This window comes from Lepidochelys kempii, chromosome 2 (assembly GCF_965140265.1).
Source record: "Lepidochelys kempii isolate rLepKem1 chromosome 2, rLepKem1.hap2, whole genome shotgun sequence".
Taxonomy (NCBI): Eukaryota; Metazoa; Chordata; order Testudines; family Cheloniidae; genus Lepidochelys; species Lepidochelys kempii.
In genome coordinates this window covers 231,385,447-231,407,212 of record NC_133257.1, presented here as the reverse complement: position 1 = coordinate 231,407,212, position 21,766 = coordinate 231,385,447, and the positions used below count along the sequence as shown (strand labels likewise).

The following is a 21,766-nucleotide window of genomic DNA, read 5'->3' as shown; positions in this document are numbered from 1 at the left end:
GGGTGGAATATTTTGTACCTTGGGGAAGTTTTGACCTAAGCTGGTAAAGATAAGCTTAGGAGGTTTTTCATGCAGGTCCCCACATCTGTACCCTAGAGTTCAGAGTGGGGGAGGAACCTTGACAATTGTCAAAAAATAATCATACTATATTTTCCAATAATCTTTTACTAAGTATTGCTTATAGTACCTGTGATGAAGTAAGAATTTTCTGTAATATTTTATGAATCCTATGTGTGCCTCATGGCTATCCAGTGGTGGTGGGGGGAAGGACTGTTTGCTCTCAGAGCAGGCTGAGAGACATAGGTATGAATGTCGCCTATCTGTCTGAGCTTGAATGGGTCATTAAAAAAACCTGACTGAGGCTGACCCCATGTCAGTGGAGAATCCAAGAAGACAATGGCAAATCCAATCACACAGACATTGACACCTAGCAACCTATGACCTAGAGAGAGATGGATTTCCCTACCTCTCAGCAGAGAAGCTGAGCAAAATCCACCATCTTGAGAATAAAGAACTGGGAAGATGTGAGGTGGGGCACAATAGTTGGCTTCTGGAAGTAGTTGGGAGCTCTCACCTGGGAACTGATTAAGAAGATCAAACTGACAGACAGACAGAGCCTGAACATGGAGTTCACTACAGCTTGGCTGGGCTCTGGGCTAACCAGAATGGACTTGGGCTATGCTTTACCTTACATTCTTTTGTGCTAACCTAGGGATTTCCTATGCTATATTCCTAATAAATATACAATATGCTATATTGACTAATAAACCCGACTGTTTTGACAATGCTATTTGAGTGTCTCTGCAAATATCTGGTGAAGTGCATTAATCCCTGAAGAGTGTACTAGTCTCTGCCAGGAGTCTCTCTCAGTTGGACTCACTGAACAGAGCTCATGGTGTGAAGCAGAAGTGCTGAAGCCCCAGAAGTTCAGTCTTAGAAGGCAGACTGTAGGTGTAGCCTACCCTGAAGGAAGACTGAGTTCCCTTGGGAGTCTGGCACACAGAAGAGGTTCTTCCAAGCAAAGCTCAGGGCATAGCACTGATCCTATGGATCTGTGACAGTATCTCCTTTGGAAAAATCAGCAAATGCATGGTAACTTGGCATAATGATCATGGCTCATAGGCTTTTATAACAACATGGTCAGTATCTAAGTCAACAGCAAGGGTCTAATTTTGAAAGTTGACATATTCAACCATGATTGCTTGTGCAAACTGAGTAACTGCATCTGTACATGCCCAGCTGTGCTTCTAAATGGCCAAGCCTATGCATAAATATTAGATTTACAAATCCAATTTTAGCATTTGTATGTGAAAATTAGACAAGTGCAACTGTGTGTGCTCATCTTTGAAAAATCAGGCCCTGACTAACATGGTAATAATTTTCTCAGCCCAGCATAAAACTGTATCTAGTACTTTACATCATAGGTGCTGTAAAATAAAACACTCTTTTAAACAGCTCCGTTCTGCTGATAAATCCACGTACAGCTTTTTTGTTTTAAACTTTAACAGGGCAGCTGTACAAAGACTACAAAGAGACATCAATACAGATTCAAATTGAAAGCACTGCATCTCTGGAGTTTTTACTCTCGATTCAATAACACCATTCATGAAGTAACGGAAATCTGGCCACAAGACTCCCAATGAATATGTATATACGTCCTTACAGCATGAGTTACTAGTCAATATGTTTTCACTTACAGCATTTGGCTTCATCATTCCCATTTGAGCAGTCAGGTGTGAAATCACAAAACTTGTCAGACGAAATACAGGCTCCATCTTCACATGGTAAATAACCCCGTGGACAAAAAAGGGATGAAGATTCAGTGGTTGTAAAGTTTGTTTCCCCTTTAAAAAAAATGAAAACTGGTAAGATGTTCTTTTCACCATTTACATATATAATATTGCACGCAGATTGAATCAGTTAATCTATAAAGTGACTTTTTCACACCATTTTTGGTGAACTAGAAATCCAGTTAATGTTATTCTCCTTTCTAGATGACAGCAGCCGTCTACTTGTGTATAATTATTTTCCATGACATCCCTAAGTGTGTTGGGTGCACCACACTGCTGATAAGAAAAGTACTTGTCTAGAAAAGCTTAGAATCTAAAGACAGAATTTTCAAAAGCACTGATGTGCAGAGGCTTATACTCTAAGGCTTGATATACACTACATTCTTACTTTGGTTTAACTACATTGTTCGGGGTGTGAAAAATCCACACCCTGAGCAATGTAGTTATAGCGACCTTAACCCACTGTGTAGACAGTGCTATGTCAATGGGAGAGCTTCTCTCACTGACCTAGCTAACATCTCTCAGGGAGGTGGAGTTATTAAGCTGACAGGAGAGATCTCTCCCATTGGCATAGAACAGTGGGTGGCAACCTGCAGCCCATCAGGGTAAACCACTGGTGGGCCGTGAGACAGTTTGTTTACACTGATCATCCACAGACACGGCCGCCCGCAGCTCCCAGTGGCTGCGGTTAGCTGTTCCCGGCCAATGGGAGCTACAGGAAGCTGCATGGACCGCAGGAATGTGCTGGCCATCACTTCCCACAGCTCCTATTGGCTGGGAACAGCGAACTGCAGCCACTGGGAACTGAGGGTGGCTGTGCCTGCTGACTGTGAATATAAAGAAACTGTCTCGTGGCCTACCAGCAGATTATCCTGACGGGCCACGTGCCGCAGGTTGCCCACCACTGGCATCGAGCATCCTCAGACGCACAACAGCAGCGCAGCTGAATTGGTGCAGCTATGCTGATGTAAATTTGTAGTATAGACCTGCCCTAAGTTGTCCAAGATAACCAAAATCCAACTCAGCCTGTTACATAAAATTGCTTATAAAAATCAGCCGAAGTTGAAGACAGGAAGACTGAATTAGTCCCAACAAAAAGGTCTATTGATACCACCCAAGGACCACGTTAAGATTGTGACCAGTAAACAAAGGAGAATGGAATCCAAAATCAATGGACCAAAATTGGTGGGTCATAAATTAGGCCTAATTGGTGGACAAAATAATCAGGATGATGGGATATTTCGCCCATTGCCCCCTTGGGGGGAAGGGTTAAAAATAAGACTTGGGGATAGCAGGAATCATGGTGCTAGGCTAGACGATCAATGGGCTGAAAGGAGCAAGCTTCACAGTCATGGCTGCCACCGCCACAACCTCTTGGGACCATGCAATCCATCGTGGCACCGTTGAGCCTTCATCATCCTGATCCTGAGAGATGTCCTGACCAGACCAGGCCAGAGATAGGGACTCAGATGATATCACCAACTGCACCAGCTTTGGCTAAATCCTGAACAACTCCTAGAATGAGAAACTTAGGTTCATGCTCTCACCACTTCCTTTCATGTGTTATTTTCCTTCCCACACCCTTATTTCTTCTCTTTCCTATCTCCCCTTTCTGTTTAATCGGAGCCTAGCTTAGCCAGCCAATATGGTGAGCCTATGACGAAAGAGGCAGCAAAAAGCCACACCCTAAACAGCCCAATGCTGGTACAAGGTTGCAAGCAAGAGTCAGCACAGGATGTAAGGCCTCACAGGTCTAGAACCTTGGCTGGCCGAGCTGCCAGGCTCTGTGCTGCCAGCCAGAGGTAGCTGTAACCAGAATGTGCTGCACTGCCCACAACCTTCTGTGGACACAGACCATGGAAAGTCCTACCAGAAGTCATCTGATAGGCTCCCCGCCCTACATAAACCTAAGAGGCATTCCAGGAAATATCCAGGAAGTGATCAGTATGGATCTCCTGTAGCTGCCATGACCATTTGTTACTCCTGGCTTCGACCTCAGCTTGATTTGGACTTTGCCTCCTGACTCATATCCTGAAACTTGACTGGACACTGACCCTTGATATTGATGCTGGCCTGGACCCTGATTATGCTCTAATTCCAGCCTCAGGTTTGCCCCGATCTGACCCTTGGTCCCGACTACCCTGGTCAAGCTCCTTCCTGTCACAAGAGACAGAAGTTGAATTTTCTATCTTTGCTGTCCTCTTTTGTGTGTGTTTATCTTGCTTTGTCTCCAAGGAAGTGGGATTGGACTCTAACTCCAACTCCAGACCATCTCAGCTATCTTCTCTTGTTCCCAAAAAGACAGTTAATACCATCTAAGACTGTAAAAGCTCTACAGTTAAAAGGAATAAAGAACATTGTTAAAATGGACACCTTATTTGATATTTTATATTTCAATGCTTTAATTGCTTTTTCCTTTCCTCTATCTTTAATAAATGGTTAAAGATTTTTAATATTGATTGTTGCCATTAGACTAAGCAGGCCAATGTCTCTGGACTGAAGAGCTTGAACCATATTTAATTGTTTAGCGTTGTATAGTGACATGGCCATATTAACATCTTTGACCCACTGGGCCCATATATTCCATAAAAATTAACACAACAGCATCTAAGGGAGTTCGAGGACCAACTCTTATTGAAATTCAACCATTTTAGAGTGAACATTCTATGCACAGGACATCTTTCTCATGGATACTTCAACAGCATATAGCTTTCACCCCGGCCAATCAAGGGCAAATCTTGCACTAATGTTTTGTGCCTAGAGGATTCAGTTTAGCAACTGTGCCCCTTGCCTCTGATCATAATGTTTCCTGTTTGTTATATAAGAAAATTCCCAGAAGCCAGATGTTCTGTGTTAGACGGTTAGCAAGATGTGTGTTAGAAGATAGTCCAGAACAGAGTTCAATGTAAGTGATACCCAAAATGTGCTAACTTTATTTCAGACCAGGGGTAAAAAAAAAAAAAAAAAAAAGACACAGACTTTTTCTTTTTCAGTTTGTGAATTAATTTGGTAGCATACCAGTCCAACTAGTCTGGTTAGGACTTTGCTGGAAGTGCTCCCTTCTTAAAAAGTAAATTTCTAAAAAATGACACTACTATGTGATTAATATGAGGGTAGGGTTTTTCTTTTTAAAGAACCCTTTTTGAAAAGGAACTCTCTTCTACTAATTCCTAAATGCCTTAATACAGTAGAATATATGGGGAAGCAGGGAAGGCATCTGAAAACCGAAAGGTCTACATTCCCACTATGTCATACATTTTCCAGAAAAGGATTGAAGAAATTCGGGTTTCTGTGTTACACTCCTACAATCAGTAACTTCCCTAGAGACTGTCTATGCCCATGCTACCTTGTAACACTACTCTATTTAACAAACATATTCATCAGTGTTGAAAAGTACCAAGATGTATACGTTTATGATGCAGATGGAGTTTTGTCATAAAAGTCATACTTTCTTTCCATCCAGCTGCAGTTTAGATCACTGTGATTCTAATGGAAACTATAGCAAGTCATGTTAGACATAAGATGATAGGCTTCACTACAGAATATGCACTGTCACAAATAGACCTATGTCTTGCTCTATTTTCCACCTAACACCCTTATAAGAAGTGGTCAGATCATTCCCACAAACACTTTAATGGCTTTTTATGCAAGGGGATTGTTTTAGAGTATAGCTGGGGCATGGATATAAAATATAGGAAATAGAAGGAATTTAATAATACATGCACATAGGGCCAGATCTTCGGTTGGTGCAAACGGACATAACTGAACCGAAACCCATCAGAGCTATGCAAGTTAACACTGGCTGAGGATCTGATCTATACATAATGTCTATATACTTGTTTTTCGTCTGTGTCTGTATAACCATACAGCTGACAGCTACTTTGTAGCATCCTTTTTCATACTCACTGACTTTAACAAGGCAACATTACTCAAAGTATGAATATTATGATTTACACATCTGTAATATCTAATTCAAATTATTCTGGAATTCATTGTCAATGAAAGGCTAAAAAATATCTTCAAATCAAGTTAGTTATTTCATTGTTTAATTCTTTTTTTAGGGAAAAACCACAAAATGACATTAACTAGACGAATATTTTTTGTGAAAGAACAACAAAGCATAAAAAAGAAAGTTAGCTTGACACCATACTATGTCCTTCCGATTTTTTTTTTAATTTGCTTGCTTTAATTTAACTTGCCTTTGCTTTCTTGGCTGGTATTGGAAAATGATTTATATGCAGTACCACATTCTGTTGTTATGCTGATGTCGTCTATAGCAACAGTAGCATCCTCTGATAGAGCAGTGGCTTGTAAAATGATCTATAATGACACAGAAATAAATAATCTTATTAAAAGTCACATTACAAAAGGAAATATCATTTCTTTACAATTCCAGGTATCTGTATGGAGAGTAAACACCATCTACAACCATCACAGTTTTGAAGGACGCCATTAGCCAACGAAACATATGGTTGAGATTAGCATGGTAAGATTCAAGTCAGAAACTTACAGCTAAACTCTCAAAGACATAACTACCTTCACAAAACATTATAGAACCTAAACAACCTTGTTTCAACCCTAAGCAATAATAATCATCACTTCCTGAATGTACTGTGTTCCTCGTGGAACCATGAAGTCCTGTGCCTTTTTAAATGAGCTATTCAGGGTAACTAAATGTGGTGGTTTACAACTCAATTTAACTGAGACATGAGTTCATTTATATCATGTCTGCTGAGGTCAATAAGACATTTCCATATAAGAAATACATATACTGTAATGTGTGCATACAAAGATACTTTTAAACACACTATGCCCCAAACTCCCTGCCAGCTAGCACAGTAAAAAAAAAACAACATATTTCATACCTGAAAGTCACTGGAGGGCTAAACTGATTCACTTAACTACAGCCCTCTCATTCAGGATTTCACTGATGTGAAATATAGCTTTTGTTTCTTAGCCATATTCTAAATAGTTTTCTTGATGACAAAAATAATCACGGGGGGAGTGAGGGTGGCTGGCACATTTATGAAACAAGACATGCTCACATGATCATCCAGCCATGAAATGCTTTTGGAGAACTTTTCAGAGCACCCCAGATCAATTGCCTGATCCAATATAAAGGCAAAGTTTCCAAGGGGCCATTCCAGCTGGCAGGAATCACTGGGGCATTGGCACACTCTTGCCACACCTCTGCACAGTTAAGAGTGGTGTAGAAGCTACTATGGCAGTGCTATATAACCCAAGGATCCACCCACATGCAGGAGGAATTTTCATATGGTCAGATCCACCAGGTTAATGGCTACTTTATGCTGGTGGAGTAATGCAAATCTACCAGAAGGCATGGCAAATCTACCAAAAGATCTATATCTTCCAGAAGGCAAATTCTGTGCTAAAAGACATGCAGGACTTGTGATGGAGTGTGATTATGTCCCACCAATACGTGCTTGAAGGGAGATTGCCTTGTCCCACTCTTGTAGTCGGAACTGAGTGCCCAGGGTTGATGAGTCAGGGCTCTGGTGGTGTTTAACCCACATCCTGGCTTTTTGCGCCATTGGTGGGAATCACTACATACCAATCTCTGACCGTACCCAGAAAGGAGAGTATTCAGCTGAGGAATCCATTTTTTCTAAACTGACGTAGCATTGGAATTTCAGGAAGTACCAATGGAGGTTTGCTGTGGATCCTACCTCAGGATCTGATAGCATAAGGCAGTGCTGTGGAGCAGATTTCATGATGACATTTGATACACCATGCCTAAAGGCCATACTTCTCTAATGTATGTTGGGCTCAGAGTTTGACTGGCACAGTGATGTGATTTCTAGTACCATACTGTACTCTTACGAATGGGCACAATACTTCTAGGAGAGCTGACTACTTTAGATACACTAAGTAGTTAAATAAAATGTTTCGAGATATCCTATATAAGCCAGTTTGGGCAGGTATTCTATATGTGACCTATCTATATCTCTGTTCCATAATTTACTTTGATTTTACTAGAATATTTGTCAAAATCAGGTAGGTTCCAAAACAGGATCTCTTTTCCGTTTGGTGGTCATTACATTTTCAAAGACTCATTGCAGGAAGTGATTCTAATGTTATTCAGCAATAGTATCATTGAATGGCCCCTTTCCAGAAGTAAAAGAGGCAAGACTTTCCATGTCAATATGGACAGAAGCATATGAAATTATTGCAGATTTTTCTAACAATATTAATGAGAAGTCTAAGGATAAAAGCAAAATCTATAAATGTGAAGACAATTAATTCTAATATAAGAAAATTACTGACACACTAAAGAAGTGTGCAATACATAATTGCTGACTTGGGAATGCTTAATGCTATTGCTTTTGTCCTCTTGGTACTGATCTGATAAAATAAGCACATTGTTAACCTCTAATGATGTTCAAACAGCATCCTGCACAGCAGAAGTTGGGCTGATTAAACTCCTCAACTCTGCTAAAGTGTCAACAGTTTGCGTCACCCACCATGGAAGAGAACTCCATGTGGGAAACCATCTATTTTCCATATTACAGTGCCACATGAAGAATTACATTTTAATCCAGGAGCTAATGACCACTTTGCAGAATCAACAATGAGGATGTATCCTATGGGTGAGCACAGATGAAACATTAATTTTGTAGTAGCCTGGAGATCTGACCCTGGTTCCATTAAAATAGAAAAACACCCTGTAAGCCAGGTTCTCAAATTGTACTCTATGGAGCACTTGCTGATCCCATGCTGCTGACTCTCCTCCTCATTTGCACATACTACTAGCATCAAATAAAGGTACTGGTGCAAACACTTTCCCTGTATTACTTTTCTATTTTTATTATAAAAGTAGCCACAGGCACATTATCAATTGTGACTGGGAGGTGAAGTGGTCCAAGTGACCTGAAATGAGAGGAAAGTTGCTCAACAACTAATCAATTGTGATATCTCTGCAGCAATCTCCTTATGGAAAGTTTGAGGACCCTGGCTGTAATCCATAGTTTGACAGTTTTTATTATGACGGTGGCATACAAAATGTAAAGACCAAAACAGGAAGATTGCTTTGCTAAATGCTTTATATTTTAGTTGGTGAGTGATTCATCAGTTGTTTTCTATACCTAGTTAAATGCAGGTATGAGATAATCTGCAAGTCAAACTAAACCCTGTGGTTGGAGATCAGTGCTGAAGTATTGATTGTTACTGACTGAAATGTCCAGGAGCCTGCATTCACCCTCCCGGTAGCCAATATCATTAGTTGCTAATTTTTGAGTATAATCATAGAATTATAGAAATGTAGGGCTGGAAGGGACCTTGAGAAGTCATCAACCGCAGCTCCACGTGATGAGGCAGCAACAAGTAAAACTAGACCTTCCTGACAGGTCTTTGTCCAACCTGTTCTTGAAAACCTCCAGTGATCGGGATTCCACAATGTCCCTTGGAAGCCTATTCCAGAGCTTAACTACCCTTATAGTTAGAAAGTATTTCCTGATGTCTAACCTTAATCTTCCTTGCTGCATATTTAGCCCATTACTTCTTGTCCTTCCTTTAGTGGACACAGAACACAATTGATCACCATCTGCTTTATAACAGCTCTTTACATATTTGAAGACTTATCAAATCCCAGCCTCAGTCTTCTTGTCTCAAGACTTAACATGCCCATTTTTTTCATCTCATAAAACAGGTTTTCTCAACCTTTCACCATGTTTTTGCCTCCTCTGGATGGTCTCCACATCTTTCCGAAAGTATGGCACCCAGAATTGGACACAGGACTCCAGCTGAGGCCTCACAAATACTGAGTAGAGCGACACAATTACCTCCTGTGTCTTGCTTACAACAGTCCTGTTAGTAGACCCCAGAGATATATGTTTTTTCTCAACTGTATCATAAATACTCATCCCATTTTTTAATAGACTGCACATCTGCTACTTGATTTTCATCATAAATGTGTGATTTTAATGCACAAACTTCTGAAACATTGACATTCCTCTTTTATTTCCACATCTATACAAAAAGCTTAAAGGAATTCTTTATAAAAGTGTAAGCAAAGATTATTTTAAATTAATAAATTAATTCTAAGAGCCATATTAGAATAGCTTATTTGTACAGAAAAGAAATATAATTGCCAATAGAGTTACCTGGAAAGGTGGTGACATTTCCTCAGGTTTGCTTTCTATAAGAATATTTGCTTTAGTCCACTGCCTCTTGGACAAACCTGTCATGTTACCAAGTTTTTGCAAATCCTCACCAAGGACGGTTCTCTTAAAGACAGAGAGCTGGGAATCCTGAGACAACTGATACCAAAATATTATCTGTTGAAATAAATGTTTATTAAAAAAGTGTTGGACAGCTTGCCAACCTACAGCAATTTCAATATACATTTACACCATTATAATATAAACTAACTTTGCATATGCGGTACCACTGCATTGTGTACACACGCACAAGACTAAATGCAGCAGGCATACAGGAAACACACTTTGAATGTATAGGATCCGAAAGGTAATCTGTGTCAAAAAAGTAAAGCCAATATAAATATGTAACTAAGATTTTTAAAATGTATTTCCATCATAACCTATAGACATCTATCTATGATTTCCCTTACCTCACTGGGGGCTCTCATCAGGGAGCTCCACCAAGAATAATTTTTGTTTTCAAAACTGTACCCTGAGACATGGGCGAAATATCTGAAAAGGCAGCCTAAGCTAGGCTTAAGGAAAGTCAGAGAATGATGTAAAACCATGAAATACCACATGCATCCTCAGTCCTCATCTGATCCTCAGTTTTCAGGAACAATCCCGTAAACCTTCCAGGGGTTGAAAATTAAAAAAAAAAAATCCTCTCCCATAAATTATCCTGCTGGTCTCCTGAAATGCAAGTGCAGGGTCAAAGCTTAAAAAGAGGGGACACCAGGATGGAAGCAGCTGGAAAAACTGGTGTGGCAGGCATGGAATCAGGAAGACAGAAGACACAATTCTTTAGCCCTTTAGACAGACGTGTAATACCGGGATTGTTGGCTCATATATCCCGACCTAGTTTCATTACTTTTTGTTAAGTAGTATTCTGAAAACCATTCTGATCACAAGAACTGGAGAGAAATAAGATTTTCAAGGAAACTACATTTGTCTTATTTTTTCTCATAATTTTTCCCACTTTTTTAGATAATGAAAAGCTAGAATCCTCCAGCTGAAAATTCACTGCAAGCCCTAGATAGTTGCTAATCACTGAATGCAAATGAAGAGATACTCAGCTGGTGAATATAACTGGCTGTCAAGCAGTCTGTTTTCCAGTTTTTTATCCATTCTTTGTGCTGAGTGTCCACAGTGTTCCTTGGATCATAAGATTATACAGAAAATGTTCTCCAATTTACCGATTCTTAAATTACAGGCTGTAAGCAAACAGATCTAAAGAATTCAAACCATTTTAGGTTAACTACCACATAGCACTGTTGTACTGGAGATTGTTGGTGGCTGCCAGCAAGTCTGTCTTTGATATATAGGCAATCACCGATCTCACTGAAGCTGATGGGTGGGGTAACCATCTTCCATTCAGGCTAAGGCCAGGTCTAAACTAGGAGCACTCTGCCAGTATAGCTATGCTAGGATACCACACCAGCAAAGTGCTCTTAACATGGACACAGCTTATACTGCCAAAACTGAACTTTCACCTGTAGAGCTTATTCCAGTTCTCCCAAACAAAATAAGATATGCCAGCAGAAATGCCAATGTAAGCTGTGTCTATACAAGGAGCTTTTGCCAGCATAGCTATGTCTGTCAGGGATCACATTTCATGACACCCCTGACCAGCACAACCATGCTGGCAGAAGTCTGTAGTGTAGACATCGCCTCAGTGGAAAAAACAATTAAGCCACTTTCTGGCTTAAAACAGCTGAATTAATAGATGCCACTGCCTAAAGCACTGGGCTGCACAGGAAGGCTTGAGCAAGAATTAACTCAAGGACAATAAGAAGGTTTTCTCTGGGACTGGTTGAGTATACAGGGTCTGGGGTATTCATTTAGTTGCAGCTATGTGTATCAGCAGCAGACAGGATCAGAATGCAAGCAGACAGGAGGAGAAGCAGTATGAAATCAGCCCTGGGAGGAAGCTGAGAGAGAGAGAACTTTTTTTGAGCAGATCAATGTCTGGAAAGGCAGGTTTGGAAATAGCAAGCAAGGAAACAGCCTGCTGTTTGTTCCCACTGTGTTCAGGGAAACAGGACTGCCATGGTGCAGGCCATCCCTCTGGGCCCCCCTGCTGTCAAAGATGGAGATATGTGTGACTTCTACCTTGATTTCCTCTCCCCCAGTGTCTAAATAAGTCCAAGCAGGTCTTCAGGTACTACAGAGGGCCCCCTTTGGAGGGTCTCATTTATTAACAGAAAAAGACCAGCACAAAGTATAAGCAAGACCTTCGCTCAGCTACTCCACAGCAAAGCCTTCCACGTGTGGGTTTGTCAGTCTTACACCATGGCCCTTCAGTCACAGGGTACTCTCACGTTGAATCCCTGATCTGGAGGCAGGGCCTCTCCAGGGCTGCTCTGCCAGGTGCCACTCACCCAACTCTGGGCAGAGCGGGGGCAAACACCCGCTCCCCAACCCCATTTTCCTGGCAGTAATGCTGGTGGAGTGCAGGGGGAACTGCAGGTGGAAGGGGTGGGGAGGGGCCCCCATTTTCTCTGGCCCAGAGCCCCACAAAACAGTAATCTGCCTCTGATCAAAGTCTCACAAAGGAGAAACCAAACCAGCTGGGCTTTCACAAGCTTTCCACAATTTTGTAAATTAATGTTCACTGCTAGCTGTTCAACCTTAGTTCCCTACTGTAAATTAAACCATGTCCTAAAGTTGTTGGTGTGCAATACTGTCACTTGCTACCTCTCTGGAGGAAAGCTGCTCTAAAGATGGATGACTTGTAAACACTGGTAGGAGCAAGTCTGGGAGGATTAGCATTTTAGTTTAAAATATTAGCAGGCTTTAAAATTTAAGGCAGGTGAAGGAAGGGCTCTTTTGCCTTGCCATACATATGGGGGTTAGGGTTTCATGAGTTTAATGTCATCTGTCACACCAAACTTTGTGAAGATAGTGGTGCAGGGTCCCCATTCCATTACAGCACCAGCCGGCAGGCTGGCCCCACACAAGGAGGAGTTCAAGCTGAACCTTCCAGAGGATATAACCAGCACCTGCTCTTCCCCTGTGCTCTGAGAGACATCCTGCCGATCTCAGACATGTCTCCAGGAGTTCCTGCAAGAGCAGTATGCTGGCAATGCTTTACAGCCACATTCTGGCCCTCTTATTTCATTACAGGGGGAAGATGCTCAGAGAATGGTCTTCATTTGACTTCTGATTCTTCACTGCACTCTGTAAAGTTGTAAGAATTAAGAGGGGAGATCCTCATGCTCACTCCAGCCCCTTTAAGACAGGTGAAAGGGTTAGATTGGCATAAACGGGCTCTAAAATCCTTAGATCCAGATGAGGTAGGATTCCTCCAGTGAGGGAACTAAGGGAGATAGCAATAGAATCTCTCCCCAACACCCCATTGCAAACCATTCATTTTTGTTGACATTCCTCTACTTTTCAAAACAGAAAATTCCAAAACAAAAAAAGAATTTTAATTTCATCTTTTCTGACACTTCATTTTCTCACTTTTTTACCTTTTTCACCAGCGAATGCAAAAGAATGAATGATGTTTAGGATTTTCACAACTCCTCCCTCCCTTTTTTTCCACTCTAACTTTTCAACTTTCAAAAAGTTACACAATGGCAAAAGGAAAAAAGAAATATTGTAACTTTGTGACCCTGTAACTTCCCAAAAGTTGGAAGAGTTTTGAAAAGTTAGGGATAGGTGGGGGAGTAAAACCCTCCCTTCCCCCACTAAAAAGGCACAATATTTATTGTTATTACAGTGTTTTCTGTAGTTCTGTGGCAAAAAGGGGACAAACCTCAACATTTCAAAAAATAAGAAAATATATATGTTGTTATCATTTTTGAAAACAAAACAAAAAAAGTTCAATTTTGAACTCTTCAAAATTCCAAAACTTCAGACAAAATTGTTTTTCCATTTTTCTACCAGCCTAAATCCTGAGTGTCAACTCTGCTGATTTCTCTCTCACTGCTGGCTTCCTAGTACTCCTTGCCAGCTCATTCCTCTCCCTACTGCTAATTGCTCTCCTACTCCCCTGCATAGCTGCAAGATTGAGCCCAGGATATGCAAGTTGATTGACTATGACGTGCTCTGTGCATACTGACAATGTGTCAAACACTGCATTGATTAAAATACAAAACCCATCCACCTCAAATTATTTTCAACTAAAATGTTAGGGTATTTTGTATATGTGGTGTGGGACTGAACACTACCCAATTAACATTCAGCATGATTCACATGCTGAGACATTTATACAGATAATGATGGAATTCCCACCATGGAGATGTCAATGTAAGGGGATTTCCTGGCTGGGGTAGAGATGGCAGAAAGGTTCTATGTCAATCTGTGATTTTGGAGGTGTCCTAGGGTAACTCCGGAGGGAATGGGTAGGGCTATTCTTGGCTGTCCACAGTCTCCAGGAGAGTAGCCCTAGTGTAAAAGTAGAATGGTCTGAGATTGCTCTAAGCTAAACTGGAGACTGGCCAGCTCCCACATATCAGGAAAAAAGATAACTTTGTGTGTCCCACACCTACCCCTCCAGCTAGCCCATCCCTGAGCTCATACATTAATCTTGGCCAGAATAAATAATCAGGCCCAATGATCACTTGCTCCACTACTGAAATGCAACCACTTTTTCAACCACATCAACTATAACAGCATTCAGCAGCACCACACAATACCTGAGGACATGAAGTGATCACAATTAGTATCAAACTGCTACCTGACAATGGACAGAGTCAAAGGACAGCTTAGTAATGACAGGACTCCCGAGGCGGGAAATGACAGGTTTCATGCTTGCCTGTGGTGATCCTCCAAAATAAATGAATGATCCTGAAAAATAAAATCAATGAAATGTTAGAAACACTGTCCCACAATGGTGAACATTTATGTGAGAGAACTAGCCTTTCCTTAATGATCTCCTCATGCATAGTGAACACCTTCATTTATTTTAACAAGTGGAGTAGCATTCTCTTCCATTAGATCATTAGGAAAATTTTGGGACAGACTTTGGCTGCCTTCTAATGAGTCTGAAAGGATAGGGTGAGAGTGTAGGGAGCTCTCTTCCCCACTCCCAGTGCCCCCATATGGGAATTCCTAAGTACAAGGGTGGGGGACATGTGGGAGAAGAAGAAACTAGAGACTCCAGCAGCACTCAACACTCTAAAGGGTATGCAACTGGGCTGTTTGGAGTGAAGGCTAAGGGTCTCCCCCTCATTGTTCCTGAATGTGCACAGAGGCCACTGTTGAGGGAGTAAACACTGGACATCTGCAACGAAAGCTCAAATGCTGGGGTCCAGCACTTCTCCAGAGATGTACTTCTTGCATCTGCCCTTCTCAGACAGAAAACTTCAGACCTCTCTCTCTCTGTGTGCGTATGTGTGTGTGTGTGTGTGTGTGTGTAGCACTACAGCTGCCCAGCTATCCCACTCCTCCACATCCCACTTCCAGAAAGGGTCCAGTTCTCAGAGTGTAGGAAGGGTGCACCACTAGGAGCGCTGACAGCCTGAGAGAATCAAAAAAATACAGACCTCAGCTGGGAGCTCCAAAAGACCACTTTAATTGGTTTTAAATATTGGTGTAAATAATGTTTAGAATCAAAATTCAATGACACTCAGATTAGGTACAGCATTCAGTTTATTCTTAACCAATTCCCACTGCAGCCTAGCAGTGTTTAGGCATGTTAACAATGTTGTGAACCAATGAAATAAGCTATAATTTCTCCTGTGGTCCGCAGGCTTCACATTGCTGTCTGTGCTAGTGGGGATGAAAGCTTAATTAAAGATCTAATCTGAATTCTGGCAAACTAACTGCCTTTGGATTGGAACTATAGCAGATGTGCTCAAGACAAAGGTAGGAAAGGATAAACATCTTCAAGGGCCCCTTAAGCTGCACATTTTAGGAGCCATCAATGCTGCCTTCATTGAATACTGAAAAGTTTTTCATGAAAGTCTATGCAAAGTAACACCAAGGGCACATTCTTGCCCACTGACATTACACTCATCGTCTTGTATCTTAGAAAAACAGTTACCGTGCTGGCACAATTATGCACAGTAGCCATTCCCCAGTGATCCATGGGAATGGAGCAGAGGGCTCCCAAGTGAATAATGACATACACAATTATATACAGGTTTAGATTGCCCAGGTTGGTACAGGGAGGTGCCAGGCGTACCTTCCTGAACAAACAAAGCCTGCTACTCTCCGCGGCACCAGTGACATCCTCACTGATAAGCCGATAATGTTTTCACTGGTACTTCATGGGACACAGCTTCAGTCTATAGGTGAGATTCCATAGTAGCCCTGCCAGCAGAGGTTGTGGGGGACATATCCTATCCTGAGCCAGCATTACTCACTGTTCAAGCTGTGCTGCTCCCCTCCCACAGCAGAAGGAATTTGGGGCCATATCGCACTTCTATAACTTCCTGCTGGCAGAATTATTGCAACCAGAGGTACCCTACCACCTGCTAAATGCTGAGAGGAGCTGGCATAAATCAGGAGTTAATCTACCCTGCTGAACTGAAGGAATATGGAGAACTACCAGCGAGATCCTCCCCACTCCAGCCCTTTTATACTGTTTAAAAGGGTCAGGGTAGTGTCAAGGAGCCCTAACATCCTCATATCTAACCAGGGGAGGATCCCCCGTGCAAGCATGGTGACAGACAGCCAAAAGGAGTGTCGGGGTGGGGCTGAGGTTAGAAGGGATCTGTTGAGGTGGGGCCACAGCATGGCAGGAATTATGGGCAGCTCTGCAACTCATAGGGTAGCCTAAGGAGGCTGCTCTAACTTAATCAGGCTCCCAAGACTGACCAGGTTATGCCTGGGACTTCTCCTGCCCCCCAGGATTAGGAGTGCACAAAAGTGGCTTCAAAACTCCTTAGCATCCTTTTCTTGGGCTGCAAGTTCTATGTTGTGTCTCTTAATTCTGCAGGGTTTGAATGGAGTGCAGGAAATAATGTGTGGGGCCACGTACTGAATGTTCAGAATAAAAATGAAATATTGAAGAGCTGCTCATTAAGTAGTGGGAAAGCTTTATCCAAAATTGGCCTTGGAGAATGACCTAAAGGCAGTCAGGTTTTGGATTAGTCTATTCTCCTCTGGACAGTGCATAATATATCCTATATTTTGATAATGCTACAATCATAGAACGCTTGACGCTGTAGGTTATCATGTAAGACATTTTGAGTATTGCACAGCGCTTTGTAAAAGCATTTGACTTTTGCAAAAGAATGCAAATGAGCCCTCTTTATTTAAATTCCTTTCCCTCTGCTGAACACACTGCACAACAACGAGATAGCTACTGACTGAGGTAGAGCAACAATGCAAAGGATACTGTACATTCTCCGCCTGTCCCAAGCAAAAGTGATCAGGATGTCTGTACTGCAGAAAAAGAAAACTGTTTAAATTATTTACTGTGGATTCAGTCCTGGCTTTAGTGGAAAATTTGCCTGAGAAATAACTAAAAGAGTAGGCTCTGTCTAAATACTGGATATAATGGTGGTTCACTGTATACATGAAAGAAGTTGGCTGCCTCCATCCAGTGAGCAAGAGCTGAAGAAATCAAAACCAACATTACAACCAGCATTAATTAGCACCTCACTAGCTGTATCGAAATTAATCATGGTATAGGCATAGAAACTTAAACTCCAATGACTTCTCTGGGGACTTCTCAGTAAGAGCACAACTGAGGAACATTAAGGGGCCAGAGGGAATAAGCTTATACGGATGCTATCCATGTTACATATATTATGTCGTTTTTAGTCTCCAGTCAGTCAGGCATGCTTCATGGACATTAAAATTCACTTTTAGAAGGGAAACTATGCAAGAGAGACTCACCGAGTTCACTGTTGGTTGTATGATCTCTGTTAGGAAGTTTTGTGTCATTGGATGTCTCTCCTTTTATTATATTCCATTTAGCATCTTCTGGGTTTAATGGCTTCCATCCACAAAAACCAGACTCAAAGTTACATGTAGTATAATTTGCTATTGTAAGCAGAAGAATAAGGAAAGTCATATATCACAGTTTTATGCTGGAATTGTCACCCTTATTCTCCTCAAGTGTAAACTGGTCTGCCCTATTTTTAAAAAAAATAACTAATGGTATGTTTATTGCAATCTGAATCACTTTTCTGGGGAGAACGGGGGGGAATAACCAATGCTCTAAAAGTGTATGTAACATACGAAACAGGTTTGTCCATCCTCAGCTGTGATACACGTAATTCTAAGAAAAGCAGCCTGTATTAATTAAGAAGTTCTTGATTTTAACGGTGAAATCTTAATGAAGTTCTGTCAACAAGTGATTCATTTGCAAGTAGTTACAAATACTTCCTGAAATCACTAAAAAGGAAAACTTTTTACAGGAGAAAGCTCATTAAGAATATATGGTAAAAATTTCATGGGCCTAAATAATTTAGATTCATTGAAAGTCCACGGAATTTAAGGCCTAAATGCTTAAGTCACTTTTGAAAATGGGATTTAGGCTCCTTAATCACTTAGACACTTCAGAAAATTTTACCCAAAACATACAAGGCAATTAAACTGCAGTCAAGTTGTCTGAATGGCTTCAGATTAGACCATTACACGCTCTCAATTTTCTACTTAACTCAAAGAAGGCATTATCTCCAGAATTATAGCCAAATTAAATAATTTATTAGTATAATACATTATCAAAGTTTTCTTCTCAAGCACAGAACAACCTGGAAATGTATTATATAAAATCCTTTAGGGCATTTATCACAGTTGTGGAAAGTACTGTAGGGATTGTACACAGTTGTGACAAAGATCCAAAAGCATTTATTACATCATGCAACTATCATCCCAGATTCCATTTTTCAAATTGTGAGAAGCAGAGCACTAACATAAAATAGAATACAGCTCTGCTCGCATGACTCGGCACTAAGATTCCTCATGCTATTCAGACAAAGGCTCTCCCAACTACTAATATGTCCTATGCCAAGAAACAAAACACTTAAATCAGCACCACTGAATTAGATGTACAATGCACATTTAATTTTAACCTAATACACTGGTCCCCATTTGCTGTCACATATTAGTTAAAGATGGTATTTATATTATTAAATTTATCTAATTAAGAAATGCTTAGGCTTTTGACAAGGTATCTTGTTAATTAGACTTCAATTGCTAATACACCAAAGTAGAGTATGCAAATTTCTATCCAGTTTAAACTATCTTGCTGTGTACTAATTAAATACCTAGATCCCCAGGCATTATGCTTACTTAGGCAGTCATTTGATGTAGGGAGTATGAAAAAAATGTAGAATGCATTTAGATTTGCTTTACTTAAACGAACATCTATTTCCTCTGCCTCCCCCGTCCCTCCTCCTCCAAATCGTGGCAAAGATCTTCTGCATGAGAAACTGAGGACTTGTCTACACGGTCAGCTAGTGCGCAGCAAGTCAGGGTTTAAATCTATACCGCACTAGTTTGCCACACAGTAATTGGCCATGTGGATCCTGCTACAACACACTGAGTTCCATAGTGCACTTGGACCAACTGCTAGCAGCAGCAGCTCAAAGCACACTACAGAAGTTGAGTGTGGTAACAGGGTCCGCATGATAACTTAGCAAACAGCAGGCTAGTGCACTGTACATTCACACCATGGCTTGCCATGCACTAGGGGCAGGTCTACACAACAGTGGGGATTGACGCTCTGAGATCGATCCACTGGCGATCGATTTAGGGGGTCTAGTAAAGACCTGCCAAATCGACTGCAGATCGCTCTCCATTCGACCCCTATACTCTACCCCCGACAAGAAGAGTAAGGTAAGTCAACAGGATATTTTCTCCCGCCAACCCCCCACGGCGTAAACCCCACAGTAACTCGATCTAAGGTACATGGACTCCAGCTGCATTATTCATGTAGCTGGAGTTGCATAGTGTAGGTCGACTTACCGCGGTAGTGTAGATGTAGTCTATGTCTCGTGTGGACAAGCTCACACAGTACTCATCAAAAAGACCTTCCATAGTAAGCGATATTATTATTTGTATGGCACTATCCAAGTGCTAGAAACTTTATATGTTAGCCAGAAGTCTCTTCTCATAAGGGACAGACCTGTCCAAACCTAAAATCCCTGTTTAAGTACACAGGTGTTGTTAGATGTTTGGCTGTGTGTGTTTTTTGTGTGCTGCCCCAGCTCTGCGCAGACCTCAATTGAACTGCCCAATGACCACAAGACTTTAGTAGCAAAGGCGCCTGGCCAGGTTTATTGTCAACCAAGCATGGTAATAGCACCTGGCAGACTCTACAAGGATACGACGACATATATGCCCATGACAATAGACGCAGCTCAGTCAGTGGCGAGACTTTCCACTGCCTCCTAGGCTGGAAGAAGGGTTAAGGCGAGGTATTCCAACATTTATAGACTGAGACAAACAATGTAGGATCAACAGCTTACGCATTACCTTACGCGTTTTATGACATGATTGTGACCTCCCATTGTACTTTCCTTCTGATGTTAAAGACAAACATTCCTATTCACCACCTGTCTTCGTACTTTTACTCCTGAGGTATTAGACAAAATATCACTATTCATCACTTTTGTCAAATCATTTTATTGCTAGGCTGAGGTGTTCTTGTACTGGCCTGGTGGAATGTGTTTACATATTCAGTGTGCTTTAGCAATGATAGCAATACTTGTGCTGAGTTAATGTACCAGACACTGCCTTGCAGGCAAGCATCTGCTTTTGACATGGCCTGACTGTTGCTTATAGCATAACTTTTGCTGACATTCGTTCAGGCCCCAGGCACCAGGCTCATGTTTCAGGCTCTTTCTTTCTACTACAATAGGCTGTCTTCACTGCTTGGATTTTAAATCTGGATATAGATTTCCCTTTTTTTAAGAGTCTGTAAGGAATAAAGATAGTACTAATGCTGACTAAATACTTTACTGAATGACAGAAGAACCACCTCAGGTAGAATTCCAGAAGGTTCTATCTTGACTCCCTTTTTATTTAATGTGTGCTTATGTCAAGAGCTGAAAGTAAGCTGGTACGGCGTTCCAGTAAGAAAGTGGCTGCCAGTATGAGCCAGTACAAAGCCGACATTAAAGTGCTGCCAAGGCAGCGCTTTAAGCACTGTACCAGCAGAGCCACTGACAGCAGGGGCAAAAGGGGCAGCTGCCCCAGGGCCCGGTGATTTAAAAGGGCCCAGGGCTCCTGGCAGCGGCTGGAGCCCTGGGCCCTTTAAATTGCCACTGGAGCCCTGGGCGGCACGGGCTGAGCAGCACCGAAGGGCTGGCTGGGGGAGTCTGGCCCCAGCCCCGCCCTTCCACCTGAGGACCCGCCCCTTCTGCAGACCCAGAGCTGCCTCCCCTCCCCCACCTTGCCCAATCCTTTAAGTTACTTTCACCCCTGCTTAGGTCCATTTCAAGTTTAATGCAGAGATATGGGTCACAGTGTCTCTCTGTTGCTCAAAAGCTTGTCTCACTCACCAACAGAAGTTGGTCTAATAAAAAAAATATATTACCTCACCAACTTGTGTGTCTAATATCCTGGGATTCACAAGGCTACAGCTATACTACACATACATTTAATCAAACATTCTGAGTTTCACAAAACAAGTTAATGCTCTGTGAACCTTTTTTTCTCCATAAATGAAATCCATGTTCAAGTATGCATTCAAAAAGTCATTCTATAAAACAGTTGAAACACAAAGCTTGTGTTACACTATATATATATAATGAAGAAATCCATGAAAAAAGATCTTGTATGCTGCTCAATCTATAATTCACAAACATTACACAGATCAAGACCTGATGACAGATGTTAGCATGCCCTGCAAATTAATGTGTCTCATGTAGAAGGTATAAACATTTACTAAAATAAATATTCAGGATCAAGAAA

General features: G+C 41.5%; 1 protein-coding gene across 1 annotated transcript in view; it reads right to left on the bottom strand.

Annotated features, from left to right (window-relative positions):
- Positions 1-21,766, bottom strand: part of MALRD1 (MAM and LDL receptor class A domain containing 1) — a 469,130-nt gene that overhangs the window by 384,465 nt on the left and 62,899 nt on the right. Inside the window, exons 10-14 of the mRNA XM_073334183.1 lie at positions 17,741-17,887; positions 14,631-14,740; positions 9,911-10,084; positions 5,990-6,110; positions 1,698-1,844 (exon numbers count right to left, since the gene is read on the bottom strand). Coding sequence (XP_073190284.1) covers positions 1,698-1,844; positions 5,990-6,110; positions 9,911-10,084; positions 14,631-14,740; positions 17,741-17,887 — 699 coding nt within the window. The remainder of the gene's footprint in view (positions 1-1,697; positions 1,845-5,989; positions 6,111-9,910; positions 10,085-14,630; positions 14,741-17,740; positions 17,888-21,766) is intronic.